Source organism: Periophthalmus magnuspinnatus, chromosome 6 (assembly GCF_009829125.3).
Source record: "Periophthalmus magnuspinnatus isolate fPerMag1 chromosome 6, fPerMag1.2.pri, whole genome shotgun sequence".
Lineage (NCBI taxonomy): Eukaryota > Metazoa > Chordata > Actinopteri > Gobiiformes > Gobiidae > Periophthalmus > Periophthalmus magnuspinnatus.
Genome location: NC_047131.1, coordinates 15452879 through 15470236, shown reverse-complemented (window position 1 = coordinate 15470236; position 17358 = coordinate 15452879). Strand labels below are relative to the sequence as shown.

Genomic DNA, 17358 nt, shown 5'->3' with positions numbered 1-17358 from the left:
CCTATTTGCAATGCAGCGGCTAGCAGGTTAGCTATGTCCATTTATATACACAGTCTATGTGAAGAAACCAAAATAAATCATATCATACATACTTATTGTATTTTAAGCTTTTAAATCAGAATTACTTTTATCATTATTATTATTATTACTTTATCTGGCCAACCCATATTAATGCAGATTCTACTAATGCTCCTGCCTACTCGGAGTTTGCACATTTACACATTTAATTCACTATATTTTCAACCACATTAAGCATGCACAATACTCCTGCACTAAATATGCACACAGCTAATTACACTGTGTTTAAATATGAATGTACTACTATGATTCACAATGCTCTCTGCTTTTGTCTTGGCCTAATTTTCATGCATGTGCACCAATGAGACCTCCCCATTCACGATTTCAGCCTGCACTCCACTGCCAATGTCTCCTGCATTTCATCACAATAAAATGACATCGCCTTCAAAAATATAACTTGTATTGAGTAAGTTGGTTGCTATTTGAAGTATACGCTGTTCAAAATATATATTACACGTTCAACCATTCCACCTGCGTGCTGTTTGCCAATAGAAATTGATAGGAACTCAATAGGTCTGGAGTACAGTAAGTGTCTTCCTGCCTATTGACCCAACTGACTGCAGGATTCTGACCTTCTGACCCCCAGTCACAGACAGGGTTAGGCTCTCATATTTCATATCTGCTTTTTGCACATGGATACTACTAACAAATACATTTCAATTCACTTATATCGGTACCCTTGTGAAATATGAGCAAAAACAGATGTAAAACAAATAAGTAAATGAGTCTATTTATGCCACATTTTAAATTCAAGCGCTGTATCGGTATTTTTCCCATGTGTCTGAGCAAAATTTGTCTTGCCAAAGTACAGATATAGCAGCTCCTGAGGTCAAAATTTGTCCACTGTCTGCATGATTATAAAGAGGTTTACATATTATATAGATAATCAAAAAATGCGTGGTTAGCATGCTAGTTGTAAGCATTACTGTGAGGGGAAAAAACATTCTGACAGTGAAAATCAGGTACAGCGTTTTTAAATAACTAATTACAATTGTTAACAAATTACAGCGTTATAAATGTTATGAATTATTAAATACAGTAACTGGAACAACAATTCATTTATTTAAAATGTCGTCTTATTCATTGTTATACTTTTGGCAAGTTCATAGTTAAAAATTAATCCAATGAGGACTTCAAACAATAGCAGTTTTACATTAAATAAGTGAAATGCATAAATTGTGAGGACATTTCGACTAAATAAACTAAATTATTATTAGTTATAAATCAGCCAGAAAAATGTCTTTCTCGTCTCAAAACTGTCTAAGTTAAAGTCAGTTGGTTTGTGGGTCAAAAAATCTCAACACTACAACTCAAAGTTAGCTACATTAACATGGCGCATTCCAAAATTATGGAGAGCACTATATCACTAAGATGCATGTTGCGATAGACATGTGGAATTTGTAACATTCTCACAGACTATTTTATTTTCTTTCCAGAATGTATCCCATATCACAAGACTGTAATTTACGAGCAGTGTCAATATTTGTCGCGTTTGAGAGAAGAAATGTTAGCTGTTAGCATTCCGTAAAACTCTGCGTGTTCCCATGCCTCTAATGTGTTTGCAAAGCCGCTATGAATCCTGGGAAAAGGTCACTCTCGTCCAATCAAGTAAACAGACCGTGTCAGCTGGTCACTTGTTGCCACGACGACTGGGTGTAAAAATAAATTTTCTCCATGCAGATATTAGCCAGTATAAATAGGTCTGGACATCAAGTGTTTGACAGTACAAAGTGGGTTTTGAGGTTGAAGAGCTGATGGTGAGTTATCTTTTCAAAATGTCAAGGTTAAAGACATTTTACGGTATTCAGTATTAAAATAATAGGCCTACATAAATCATTATTTTGAATTTTGTTCATTATAAATGTTAATATTAAATAGGGCATACTGAACTAAATATTGTTGTTTTTTTTTTTTTTTTAGCTTTCTCTTTCTCTGTTACAACATCCCCTCACCAAAAATATGCCTAAAAAGGTTTTAGATGCCATCCATGCATTTTTCAGTAATTTAGCACTCTCCTGGGCCCTATTCGAAACCTTCTTAACAGTTAGCTGTAAGATTCTGTGCAATGTTCAGCCCACAAGTCTGCGTCATCCATGCTCCCACATGCTCCATAACTATACAAAAGCATGACACAAAACTGTACACTACAACTTCACAAACCTGATGTGATGTGCTGTAGTTTCACTATCGGGATGCGCCCTGATTGTGTTGTGATAGTGCTCTGAACAGGGAGTGTCTTAGTTCAGACAGAAAAGGGAGAGGAAACTCAAGAACATCAAAAACGAAAGTGAAACTTATTAAAAAAACTTTTTGGAAAATATAGCATTTTCAAAACAATAAAAGGTAGCATGGTGATTTAAATACATTATGTGTTAGCAGTTAACACCCCACAGAAGTAAAATACCCCCTTTTAAATCTAAAATGGCTAAAGGGGAGACACTATAGGCAATATCATGTTTCTTATTTTTTAGTTTTAGTTTGATTTCCCTACATACAAGTAATGAAATACTTGAAGTATTTGAAATAACAAAACAGTCAAATCATTTCCTCTGTAAATACTTTCCAAAGCTGGCTCCATCAGTTTTTTAGATTTCTGTCCCATTTTTACACAAAACTAGACAGTGGGCGTGAACATGGGGTAGGTGAAAACAAAGATTTTCTGAGCACTAACACCTCAAATGCAGGACAATTCAGGATTACTCAAACATGCAAGAATCAAAATACAACTCTTGGGTGAGTTTTTGATGAGGGAACCTGTTACAACTGGTTAAAAGCTTATAAAAGTAAAATTCACATAAAACTCTCTTTCAAATTCCAAACTTTTCAATTTTATTTTCTTTGACAGTATATCTTTTTAGTGGATGGTCCTGTCATTCTTTGGCTTCTGATCTTCACTAGAGCATGTGATGGGACAGAGCAGGAAATAGTCTGGAGGAGCAGGAGTGAGCGGAGGTTGAGGGAAATAGGTCAACAGCATTTGATGCCAGGGCACTAGAGCATTGAATAGAGGGCAGATGCCATATTGGAAAACTGTAGCTTTATTGGAATGATTGTTTTATGGAGTAACTCGTGCACCTGGGTCCCTGTGATCACACCTGACAGACCAAAGTGAGAATTCAATTTGTTTTAAAGTAATGGTACTAAAGGTAGAAAAAATCAATGGGAACATATTGATGCTTAAATAAAGTGGTGTTGGTTAGTCAGTCTTACAAGAATTGCAGTAGAACTAGAGTTATGGATCAGATTGTAGATGCTCAAGAATATCTGGCTACAGCATGTTGCTAGGGAACATTGGGGCTATTGCTCATAAACTACTTAAAGCTAAATGGTAATGTTCTTGATTGTAAAGGCATAGAAAGCTAAGTTAATGAAATAGCATTTTCAGTTTTAAGGAAACACTGGGATATTACAGGTTTACCAATCAACCAGAGGAATGTTAGTTTAAACCTCTGTGGGAGAATTCTGGAAATGGGATTATTTGGATATATTTTGTAACTATTTAATTCTACTTTTGATACACGATGATTTTAGATTTTATCAGCCTTCATTGCCGTGACCGCATGCCACTGGCATTAGCTCTATTTCCAAGTATCCATGCTCCGATCGCCTGCCCGTGAAATTCCATTATCCAGGTGCATTAATCCAATTTGGACAAACTCCCGTAGTATTCTCCATATTTCATCCTGAGTGAGACATTTACACACACAACCCATAACGCAATCCTTCAGTCTCTCTTACATACCACCAACTGCTTTTATAAATGTCAAGAGCTTTAGACTTCCACTCCAAATTAATACCAGAAATAATTAATATGAAATTCTGCAGGGTGTTAGAATCCCCTAAAGATGGAACCAACCTTTGAAGTGTGGGGACTGGAAGCTCTCTTGAGGTACAGGGTCTGACCTAGTTTGTGGTTTATATGCCACACTATACCGTTTGTAAGGGGTATTCAGAACATCTGCAAACATCTGTAGCTTGTAGCGTACTTGCTAGCAGGATCTAGAGCTAATCATTGCACACACTTTGCCTGGCAGATAAATATTAATGAGGATCACTACGAAACTGTAGTGTGCCCACGGGAACACGCAAGCCAGTTTAAGTTAAAAAAACCTTGTTCACTACAGTGTGCCACTAACCTACTGATCTACTTTGTCATTTCCACAGCCCCATAGTTTCACACAAAAAATGTTCCAATTGGTTTTGTTTTACGGGGGGGTTTAGGCTCATTTGTACTCTCAGCCGCAAAGGAACAAAGAAGATGCAACTGTATGTGGGGTAAAATGTCACAAGTGCAACAGCCTTCAATTTGCATATCATAAATAATCATAATAGAGCTTTAAAAGGGTTACTCGTTTTTGAGCTCATGAGTGTAACTTGCTGATACAAGTGCTAATAGTTAGAAATGGTCTTTTTGGAACAACATAATGACAATAATCTGTTGTTTTTTTTTTAAATATATACTGTGTACGTAGTAAACAAACATTGGAATAAAAAAATTACCAAAAGGTAATTGGTCCCACTCATTTCATTACTCTTCGGATTATTAGTAAAATTCTGCCACTATTACCTTATTAAGATCTATAATTATAGTAAAAGGTGCACTCTGGTGGGGACTTCAACACTTGTCTCCTTGGAGACATCATCGCTTTGTCTAGAATGTTCCACAGTATTGTATTCAATGCATCTATGATCATGGAGATGAAGATGAAGACCAAGTTATAGGTTATACCTATGCAGACCCCGCTCATAACAAAAATGTTTTTCAATAGTATATTTTTTTCAAAATAAACAACTAATTGAAAAAAAAGCAAAAAATGCCATACTGTGGAACACTTCAGGCAAAATGATCATGGTCACATTTTTATATAGCGCTTTTCCTCCTTCAAGGCACTCAAAAGAACTTTACATCAAGGAACCACACCCATTCACACACACATTCATACACCAGTGTACACAGACACTGAGGTCGAGGTGGTTAAGTGTCTTGCCCAAGGACACAACAACAGTATTAATCTGTTAGAGCTGGAGTCATACCGCCAACCTGTGGATCAGTGGATCTGACCGCTCTACCAATGACGTTTATGTCGAGAACGGGATTTGAACCTTCGGATCAGTAGACAAACGCTCTACCAACTGAGATACTGTTGCTCATCTCCAAGGAGACAAACAAAAGTTACATAATGTTTCTTTAATTGTAAAATCAATGAAACTCATACACCTCACCTCAATTCCCCAACTTCCGATCAATTCTATAATTCCATAAAAACCTAAATTCTCCAAAACAGTATTTCCCAGTCTAAAACATAAGGCCCATATTAGCCCAATTGCATGAGCATCCCTAATGCCCCACACGTCTGCACACAGCCCATGCTTGTATCCTCCGTGAAACACACAACCACGTTATGAATGCTGGCCTTTATTTTGACTGACTCACTACTCCCTGGTGAGTCCCGTTATCTGGTTCTCACAAAGACGGCAGATTGTGTCGGGATATTTTGGGAACAATCCGAAGGGGTCTCTGCACATCCTGTTTTGGAATTCAACTTTTCTTTCCCATCAAGCTAGCATCTCCCTGTCTGCCATTCCCAGTATTAGCATAGAAGAATGAAAAACATGTCTGGTATTGGAGTAAATGGTAAATGGTCAAATTTTTATATAGCACTTTTCCACCATGAAGGTGCTCGAAGAGCTTTACAACAAGGAACCAGTCACCCATTCACACATTCATACACCAGTGCACGAAGACACTAGCAGTGAGGGTGGGTTAAGGGTCTTGCCCAAAGACACAACAACACAGCTCCCCCTATGATGTTTATGTACCAAATAGAACTACCAACCTTCTACCAGCTGATACACACAAATATTGGTGTGTGTAGCCTGGAACAGAAAGTGTATATAACTATATCTATCTATATCTATCCATCTATCCATCTATCCATCTATCTATCTATCTATCTATCTATCTATCTATCTATCTATCTATCTATCTATCTATCTATCTATCAAACAGTATCCACATTGGTCTGGGTTCCAAAAGTGGATGGTTAAAATAGGCTAAACGTACTAATTTGTTTCTAACCAGACTTGTATATTGTTTAAATAAATTGACAGTTCTTATGAGTAGGGTTGTCAAAAGTATTGAAAATCAGATACTAATCGATACAAAAACAAATAGGCTATCAAAACTAGACACTCATTGAGCAGGTGACTATAGTAGTCACCTAGTCATATTCACAGGACAGAAAAGAACCTTTCCTGAATATCCTTAGGATGATCTTGAGCTGGATCAGAACTAGTTTAAGATGACATAGACTATACACCCATGGACCATTGTGTTACCCACCTGAACCACTGAGGGATTATCGAGTCTATTCCTTAATATCAAAATCGAGTTTGAAATTTTAGTATCAGAACAACACAAGTTATGAGTTACGGTGATGAGTCGCTGCATGTTGGACGCAATTGCATTTAAATAAATACTTAATTGGTTGGCAGCTCTTGATCATTTTGACTTTGCTATATTTGTTGGCTAACGCTAATTTTGCTGTTGAGTCTGATTAGCTTAGGTTCCAGTCTTTTCAATAGTATAGTTACATAGTATATTATATAGTTCACTATATAAACAATACAATTTCCAATAGCATCCCCTTCTCTCCATTATGACCAATTCAATATGCTAGTAACAGTCAACGGATATCTTCTCCCATGCTGATTCACTTTGAACTACTCAACATCTTCGGGGTGTGTTTTGGACATGGAACAGAAGAACCATCTCCGACAGTGATGAAAGCAAAGGGGAGTCTCCTGTGTTCCCCCGTTTACTACTCTGAAAACATTCCACAAACCGCCTTGGGGAGAGTACCGAGGTCCGCTTTCAAACCATAACAGGGGCGGGGTATCTGGATAAGCTTTAGAAGTGTGCGTCCATGGAATTCCCATTCTTTTATTTGTCTGAGTAATTGGACAAACTTGCCGCAGCTAGCTCACCTGGAGGCAAGAAGAGAGCCCTGAGAATCAATACTTTAGTCACACCATATGGTTAGATAAAAGGGGTTGAAGTTGACAACATCTGTAGAACAATGGAAAGTCTTTGTAAATGAACAGTGACGCTAATGTCTGAACAATTAGATAGAAGCTAATAAGAAAACACAAGTTGACCTAAACCAGCGCCCTCAGTCCACGGCTGACCTTCATCGTGATTGGACAGGCTTAAAGGTAAAATAAATTAGCATTGGTGGACACGTACCTCCAGGCAAGTCTGAAGCACAAAGCAGTCTTCACTTCTAGGATTTAGGATTATAAATTATCCTGAAAATGTAAAGCGTGTCCCAGATTAAACTTTTATGTTGTCTTTGTATCGATACTAGGGGAGGGAAATGAAACAAAAAGGACAAAAATGCACCTGTTCTAAATAGTCTTGATATGTAAGAACTAGTATAGGACCCTAAACAGATACTGAAGAAACTACTATTCTTTTGTGTTGAAAATTATTGCTTGAACTTTTTAAAAAATGATTATCATTGTGGTATTGAAATCGGTATCAAGCCTTTTGCTTGGTGTCAAAACGGAATTTGAAAATTTAGTATTGTGAACACATCTGCAACATAATTTTACATAGTCAGCTCTTATGTCTAAAAGTGCATTAATTTGTTGCAATGGTGTAATACAAAAAAAAATCTCAGTTTCAAGCCAAGTTTGTTGAAGATGCCCATGGCACAGAACTGCAGCCATGACTTTGCCAGTATGCCCCGAGGTATACCATAAGAAGTATCAACTGACCCGTGGGGTTACTGGGGAGTGAATAGACTAATGTAATTGTATCCAGCCCATTATACCCCTGATCTGATATTGTTATGACTCAAGGGTTATGTATGAACAAATACCAATTGATTAAACCAACAATACCAAGGCAATATCCATTAGCACATTATTTGTTTTTCTATCTTGTTTTCCTCTGGGGATTTTTTTTTTCCAGTTTACCATCTCCCTCAACCCCTGAAACCATAGCCCCTCCCCTGTCTCCGATTAGCATTCCTCCGCTAACACCCGCAACACCCATAGTTCCAAATTACTGCCTCTCCATTGTGTCCATAGGTCCCTATACTACTCAAATGGATGTGTTGTTTCTACCTTTGTCGACTCTGTCCATGTGAACTTTCTACCCCCCTAATCTCCCCTCTCTCTGCACCCCGAAGAACAACAACAGTAAGTTTCCTTGGAGACCCAGTCAGGCTCTATAAGACGCTGGTGTAGTCGTCTCTAGCCAACGCGCACTTAAAGCCATTTTCCGCGGCCTTTTGTTTGTTTACTGTTTGGTAATTTCACAGTAAGAAAACGCACTGAGCAGCTTAGCGGGATATTAGGATAACAAAGATGGGGGATAATCCTAATTCAGCCCAGGGTGATCTTCACCAAAACATCCCTGAAAAAGCTGTCTTCCACTTACATGTCAACAGCAGCTGCCGGACTTAAAGTATTAGACCTTTAAAACTGTTGTTGGTTTAAGCTACTGATGGCTTTCTTTCACTTCGCAAATGTCGTGATAACTCTAAGAATGGACATAATTAGATGGAACTGTCATAACAAGACAGAAAGTCATAGCCCTAGGATGGAATATTTTGAATAGGAGTCGACAAAGAGGCTTTCAAGGGCTGTATTATACTAAAACAACTGTTTTGAGAGTCTGATTATGTTAACACATACCTGGAGTTGTGTTTTGTTCCATCTGAGCATGTTTTAGCAATCCACGGTATATTTAGGCTGCCTCCATTTTAGTTATACCTCCATCCCCCAAGTACATATCCCTGTATGAGACTTGTACTGATCATTTCATTGCTCAAAGTGCCTCCACATAGCACCACCAATTCTAGTGGCTCATAGTTTTTGTCTGAAATCAAATGGCTTCACTCCTAACTAGTGGGCTAAAGGAAACAATGAAATGTGATCTAAAAAGATTTATATATCTACAGTTACATCATCTCAGTTCAAGCTTCAGTGGTTTAGCAAAGATGTTTAAACTTTAGTTTGCAGCTTGATTATAGTTTGTCCTTACAAAGAATATCACTTATTTTGAGTGATTTAAGTATATGTTTTTAGTTAAATGTTTGTTAAATTTTCCTAATATTTAAAAAAAATATATCAACATAATACAGTGCTGATACATCCAAGTTTTTTTTGTTTTGTTTTTTTTTTACCTAGAATTGTTTTCCCAATCCACACATGTCTACTTGTGGCTAAATAGCATAGTAGCTAGTATCACTTCATAATGTTTACATATGACATTTATCTCTTTCTATATTTATCATATGTCCATAGAGCTACGCAGTTTCTTTTCGTGGTCTTGCAAGAGCAGCTCACTTATTTCAGCCCATCTGTAATGGCATCATCCGCCATAACAAATGTAATTCTGACACTACGACAGGAATCAATTTGGCCCCCCATCTTCCCACTGGTCCGCATTTAACGAGACAGCTTTTCTTCAAACATGCCATCGCTGCTGCCCCAGCACAATGACATCTCTGGTTTTAGATATTACAGGAGACAGACGACACGAGACACTATCCATTCATCTGCGTTACACGACTGACACCCTATTTGTTATATAAAAGCCAATTTGCCAAACCTCTCCCACAGAATGACTTGCTGAACGGTGTGATTTTTAAACTAGAAAGACGCATTTGGCCCGTGGTGATATGCTTCCCCCCGTCACGCTTGCAAAAATCCTCGAGGATACAAAATCTCCAAGTTTGCAAATTCCTTCAACTGGATCTAAGCTTGTAGCAATAAATAAACATCCCCACACTGCAAGTCTCTGTACTGTCAGCTTCTTATAGACGTACAATGCTATCCTAATATTGCTAGAAAAAATAGCTGTCCTTCCCTGCGGGCTGGAGTTGCGTAACAAGTAGATAATGCCAAAATGAAATGAGTTATCCAAGCTGACATGTTGAAACAAGATGGACATTCATAAGTGAAAGCAGGGGGTGCCTGGGAGAACGGGACACGGTGATGTTGTAACCTATTAGACCGCAGCCTTTGGGGTTGAAACTGTTCTTTGTTCAGATGCCAGCGCACTCTGATGTTTTTTTTTTTCAGTTAAAGACATGCTTTTGTCGTCAGGTACAGTGGCTTGCCTCCAGCCCACGAGCATTGAAAGGTTGTGAAAAGCACTCCAGTTGATGTGGGCTGTGCTGGATTTCCCAACTGTTTATACTGAGTGGGATAGTGCACACAGACTTGGGATGGCTGAGACATGCTTTGGTACAGATCGTCTGTGAAGTAAATCCGTCACGATAACACATTTTGAAGTGCGATATTTTGCTGAAGAAAATATAGATGATAAATGATAATACTGAAACTAATTTATTAATCCTAAAGTCTGATGAACACAGGTAAAGACTTTTCTAAACATACAATATTTTTCAAAAGCATGAGCTGCAATAAATAATGCAATGGGTCTATATATATGAGTCATAGAATTTATTATTTGACCTTTGCAGCTAAAATCCTACGAGTAATATGTGTGTCTTTGGTATTAGTATGGTAGGACATTCAAGGTCTAAAATAGGCTTAAACCAGGCCTAAGAGAAATGCTCAAAGGAGGACCAAAACATGGACCGAATTAAACAAATATCAGAACTGTAAAAAACCTCATAGCTAAGGAGTACTACGTGCACCAGTAATCCATGCACTATAGTTTGAAAACCACTGACCTCAAATGTATCTAAAACATCTAGCTTTCTATTAAGGATCTTCAGTGTTGACTTTGGCTCCTGTTAAAACGTCTTCTCATGTCTACTCATCATTCATTGGTACATTCTGCAGGAATTGACAGTGGTGGTTGCCAGAATTTTATTCATTGACTCTGAGATCTTGTTTGGGAACTGAATGATCAACAGCCTCAAGCAGTTTTAAGACACTGTTTTCTTTTCTTTTTCATGGGCACCCTGTTTAAAATACAATACAAACAGAAAAACAAACAAAACAAACAAGTATACAAGTCCATATAGAAAATTAAAAATGGGTGCAGGTGTGTGTATATCTGTGTGTATATTGGTTCTCATCCAGGTTTGAGCCTAATTTAGTCTTGAAGTAGACATTGTTTGGTCCTGTCCTAGTCCTGGTTTAGTTCTGGTCTAGTCCAAGTTTAGTCCTAATCCTGAAGTGGTGCAGGTGCAAAGGGTGAACGCAGATGTTTTCACAGTGCACTTATTTGGACAAACCCATTAACAAAGAATGTCTGCATTTGTATGTATCTGATTTTTCATGTTTGACATATTAAACAGTTAACTGCAATTCAACACAAATCAACATCAATAAAAGGCCGAGCCTGTGTAAGTCCGGAAACAGCTGTTTGTCTGTGCTTTGAAAATCTTCCAACATTCTTTTCTAGTGAGATTGGAAGAAGCTTGTCTGAGCTAAATGTTATGTTTTCAGTGAGCATTTTCAATTTGAAGGGCTATAAGTACCAATCTTCAAACCTGCACTAAAGGTTAATCTTCCAGCTAGGTACTCCTGAATAAACACTTTGATAAAGGGTCCCAGATTTAAGAATAGCTAAATAATTTAAAGTAGACTTATGTTAAATTGACTTTTGAGAGCTATTAAACCTGTCATAACTGTTTCCCTTCTCTTTTGCCCTCTTGAAGTTGTATTTAGCGTAATTCATACATGTTTGAGTAATCTTTATACTCCTGTATTCAAGACGTCATTGCTCCAATCTAGTCCTGTTTTCGCCACCACCGGTACATACTCACTGCTCTGTATTTAATTTGCTCTCCAATTTTATTTTCTTAATTGGTGATACACGATGGCATTTTGGTACAAATGGAAAAAAATCTGCTACTCGCCAGCGTGATCTGCAGCTATGGAGGTACGGACAGCTGCCCAATATGTCTAAACTAAATAATACATTTAGTATTATACCTACCCAGTGACATCTAAACCTATCTTAATTATTAAATCTTCAAATACAGCTATTTTGATAAAGATTTGTGCTGAATTTTGTTCAACAAAATTTTGCTCAATTGAATCGATTGGGTTTTTTTTGGGGTGATTTTATATTTGTATATTTTTGTGTTAAAAATAAAACCCTCAGCCTTTTCTGCAGGTCTCTAACAATGATAAAAAAAATACTTTTACTTTTCAGTCCACTTCAAAAATCTAGTGGAATAGAAAGCACAGATACTTTTACTTAAGCACAGTAATTTACTACATTTACTTCGTTAGGCTCCACTATTTATTTCAACAGATATTTTCAGCCATTTGCTTGTACAGTGGTGAAATACTGCGGTTGTGTGAATGTAAATGAGCCCACATTATCCCCTCTCCTCACTCAGCCCGGGCACAGCTGGCTCACAGACTAGAGAGTGTAATCAAGGGAGAGTGAGACATCCCACTGAAATCCTACGAACAGCCACAATCAAGCCGCACAATTACTTCTACACAGAGGAGCTGATGTTTCTCCCAATCAGGTGCAATTAGAACGCATCAGTGCTTGGTTACAATGCCAAGAGTTTAATCAGAAATCTAGCTACTGTGGGCCTTAGGCAGGCTATCCTGGACTGTGGGTAGTTTGAGATAGAGTGGATATACACAGACAATCATCCAATCATAATTTCATATGCAAAAGGTAATGCTTAAAGAGCTCATATTATGCTATTTTATGATCCACTATATTGTTGCTTCCTCATCAAAAACCTACCTGGAGTTGTGTTTTGTTTTATTCACACATGTTTAACACACAAACCTGCATATTTAGGCTGAGTTCTTGTAACAAACTGAAAACACTCTGTTCCACTTTGTGATGTCATGTGATAATACATAAAGTGCTTTACTGTATTTTTAAACTCCATACACCTTCACTAGAATCATTTGGATTATTTCAGACCTGGAATTGCTAATCTCCAATGAACAAAAGGTAAAAGTTACCTCTTAACCTAACGCTTCATGACATCTTAAAGCTCACAAGAGTCAATTTTGCATAATGTAGGAGGTGTAGGAGGCAAACGTGAACAAAGTAACATTTCTGGTGGAGCGTATGCCACCGTCTTGTCTCCATGGAGATGTTATCACTTTGCTTTAAATGTTCCACACTTATTTATTTCCACGTTCTAAGTTCCAGGTCAGGTCTACAGGGAGGCGAATGCATGTTTTCAAGGTTTCAATTTTAAGCACTAAAAACACAAAAAAAAGCTATTGAAAGATAGAAGTTTAATGCCCCACTGTAAAACATTCCAGGCAAAGCGAAAGCATCTCCTTGAAGGCAAACAGTTACTGCACACTGCATCTCGCCTGTCCCCAAAAGAAAAGTTACATAGTGTATCTTTAAGTCAATTTGATCTCAACCTATATTTTTCCACATAATGCAAGGTGTAACTGTAGGAGTACATGACACGGACGAGATTGGCCCTAGAATTACTACTGAAGTGTAAGTAGTAGTAGAAGTTGTAGCAGAAGTAGTTAGTTAGTGAGTATTCAGAAGTATTCAGAAGTATACAGTTTTCACATTACTACTAGAAATCTTCTACTCTAATTAGTGCACTACAGCTTTATTCGTAGTAATAGCAATTGGTAGTGGTACTAAAATGTATTGAAAAATAAGCTTAATCATTAATTACTAGTACTTTTACTTCTATTGTAACCAAGACCAGCAGTATTTGTAGTAATAGTAATGGCAGTGATACTAAAATGTAGGCTTATTGAAGAGTAGAGTCATGTTTACAAATTTCTAGTACATTTATTCTAGTACATTTAATTGTAACACTGAAAACTAATCCCACTCCTGCCTTTTTATAATTGTTATGCGAGGTGACGAAGAGGTGATTTAGTTATTTTTATGCTGATGTATTATGGGAATACGAGCTTATTAAAATGAAAGCCAGCTGTCGTACGGTATAAGCCCCCCTGAGAAATTTATGGTGACTTACTGTAACTCACGTGCACGGCTAATCAAAGCGAGAGAAAAACTACAAAGATGCATGCTTATCAAAGAAAATACATTTCATAGAATAGAGACATGTGTAAGTTTGAATAAAGCTGATTCATATAAAGATGTTACAAAGAGTTAGTTTATCCCATGCATTGCTAATCAAAGAGAAACTGAACATACTTTAGCCATATTCTCCAATGAAAGTAACGTGATTCCCACTTAAATGGAAGTGCTACCACAGTATTCAGAGTACTAGTAGAAGTATACATTATTCAGAGTACTAATACAATTTACAGCAAAACTGAACAGGGTGGAATGAGGTCAGTCACATGCTCTTCAAATCATATTTTTGAAACCTATACATTTCTGATGAAGGATATGCCAAAAATGTGAAATACATGATGGAATAAACAGAGATTTACTTTAAAACTCACATGTATGGCTAATCAGATATGGAGGAAGGCATGCTAAAAAGTGTGCTGACTGCTACTACAGAAATCAAAGAGGAAAATGACTAACCGACCTTCAGATCAGTGAACAAACACTTTACAAACTGAGCTGCTGTCACCCCCAAAAGTGATCAAAAGTGATACAAATTGTAAACTAGACGTTGATAGCCGCATAATTTTGTCAAACCTATAACTTAACAGAAGTCTGACTCATCTGTTCTACATTTACAGTAATCTTATGTAATTCATGTGCATCGGTTAAATCAGTACAAAGACACTCTCTCAACAACATTGCATCGTATTTTGTGAAACCTGTAAGTCAAGGGAAGGCTGATTCGCGTCATGCCAAACAATGTAAGGACATAAAAGAAAGCAGGCAGTGAATGGCAAGGGGGAACCACACAATAGGTGCCAATTACAGTATAGCTGCAGCTGCATGCGTGCTTTGTGACTTAAACAACAGTGAGCTATGGGGACAGAGAGGTGAACTGAAGCGGCAGGTTACAGCGTGTTGTCACTTTAAGATGAACTTAAGATGTACAAAACACATTCCAGGTGAGCAGGCCATAATAGTAGTAAATGTTAAATACCCAACCACCCAGCTATTATCAAGTGTTTATGATGAAAACAAGGACATAAATAATAATTATGTTTAAATGTACAACCTGGCAACCTGTGATGTCTAACTACAGAGTTTGAGATAGTGTTGTCAGTTAACCTAATGTTAAACCATTGGAGATTTTAAGATGCTATATAAAACGTCTCTATGGACAATTTGTATGCTTGCTCCAAGCATGGTGAATTTCCATTGTGACAGTGTTTGTTTTTTGTTTATCCTCAGTTCTTTTGTAGAGACACCAGTTTTAATTTTATGCACTGAATGTAAATATATTTCAAAAGCAAAAGTCTGTAATGGAGCCAATGGGTAAATATGACAGACAGACAGACAGATAAAATAAATTTAATTGAATACCATATTATTAAACACAGCTAATTTAACATGTGTATCCACTTCAAATGGAATGTTGTTGGGACAAAGTACATCACAGCATCACTGTTACCAAGCAACCCCACCGCAGGGAGGGGCAAGACGACCCCCAGCTGCTTTTAGATACATTACATCATGTTTACAAGTGACCTCATGGGCAGAGCATCATCAATAAAGCTGTTTGAAATGAACAAGTGGGATCAAAAAATAACACCCCAAGTACTAGCCTTACCTAATTAGCCAGGCCTTTTTCCTCATTTAAAACCGATTCTGGACTGGAGCAAATGGCTATGACAAACTAAATAGAATTTCATAATTTAATCCAATGAAAACTTTATCTCATCCTACTCTTAAATAAACATTTTTTAAAGTTATTACCAAAATAAGACTACATCTTTTACTAGACTTTACCCACTAGATATATAAATATTCTACCTCATAAATAAACTCCATTTGGGCTAGCCACACCAAAGCTTGCCCGGTGTCACCAGGCTGGCTCTAACAATGACAAGCGGGGACTCCTAAGACGGCTCTCCCACTGTTGCACTTCCTGGTAACCTTGAGAACACGAGTGGATGGGAATGGAATGCGCTCTTTGGCACAGGGCGCATGACTTGACAGCCCCGTAGCGCACAGCAAAGTAGCCTCCAGTACTATCCCGAGATTAAAAGCTTTGCAACTCACTCCCAGCTAACTAATACAGTAACCTGGATTAGCCTAATTTCCCCTTGAATATATTGGCTTCGCTTACTTACCCTCTCTCCGCTGTTCCTCCGGAGAGTTCCCACCGGCAGTTTGAGCATGAGCCGGCGCGTCCTCCCGGGAGTCACCGCTCCTTGGACCACCATCGTGCGCTCCACGGTATGAGTAGTTGGCGTTGTCGGTGGCGTGTCCGTGGGAGTGCGAGCATCGGTCCGACAGTGCGTAAAAGGGGGGTGAGGAGACGGAGAAGGAGGAGGGCGCAAGGTGGGGGTCCTGACCGTCCCGTCCAGCCTGGCGATCACGGGCTTCCACGCGACCCGAGGAAAAAGTGAAAGCAAAACTCAAAAAAACAAAATATCGTGGGAGGAAAAGTACGTCGTTATAGTCCACGGTCCGATTATGTGCTGTGCGTGTGGGCGCTGCTGGAGAGGGTTCCCATGCTGCACCGCTTCGCACTCCAATCCACTCTTGCACTCTCCCTCTCTGGCTGGGCGCGCGCTGGAGTGGGAGCGTGCTTTGTCTGTCCTCGCGCTACACTCACACGCCCCCTCCTCGTCTCCTCTATCCTCGTCTCCTCGTTTCCTCGTCTCCTCCTCCTCCTCCTCCGTGCGTCTTCGCTTGCCTCAGTCAGTTCGCGGGGGCTTAACCAGGTCACTGCATTTTAATGTGACGTTACGCTGTTATTTTCTCCCCATAAAAAACAGGAGGCGCATCAGCTGGAGGCGCAGTTGTCATTACCTCACTCAGTATTGCAGGAGGAGGAGGAGAAGGCATTAGCTCATTGTTTTAGATGCATTTTTGGGTAAGAACCAGACAAAAGCAATTTACTGTGACTATGGAAGTGCCATAATAGTATCTCCATTAAAATGTAAAGATAGACTTTAAAGCCAAAATGATCTGCTATTATGACATTTTCAGCATATTAAGACATAGACAAGAGCCAAAATAAAATGCAGTTACAGTATAGGCCTAAGTAATTTGCAGTGGTGGAAAGAGTATAGTAAATTTGCACTCAAGTAAAATGCTAAAAATGTACTCAGCTACAATTAGGGTCTGCTTTCAAACTTGTACTTAACTTAAAGTAAAAAGTACACATGAAATTTAGGTGTTTCGGGCATGTCCCACTGGGAGGAGGCGCCAGCGAAGATCCAGGACACACTGGAGGGACGATGTCTCTCGGCTGGCCTGGGAACACCTTGGGGTCCCACCAG

At 38.5% G+C, this 17358-nt stretch overlaps 1 protein-coding gene across 1 annotated transcript in view; it reads right to left on the bottom strand.

The window, feature by feature from the left end:
• Positions 1-16500, bottom strand: part of frmd4a (FERM domain containing 4A) — a 107743-nt gene extending 91243 nt beyond the window's left edge. Inside the window, exon 1 of the mRNA XM_055222728.1 lies at positions 16201-16500. Within this exon, the coding sequence (XP_055078703.1) occupies positions 16201-16293 (93 nt within the window). The 5' untranslated portion in view covers positions 16294-16500. The remainder of the gene's footprint in view (positions 1-16200) is intronic.
• Between the last annotated feature and the right edge of the window lie 858 nt (positions 16501-17358).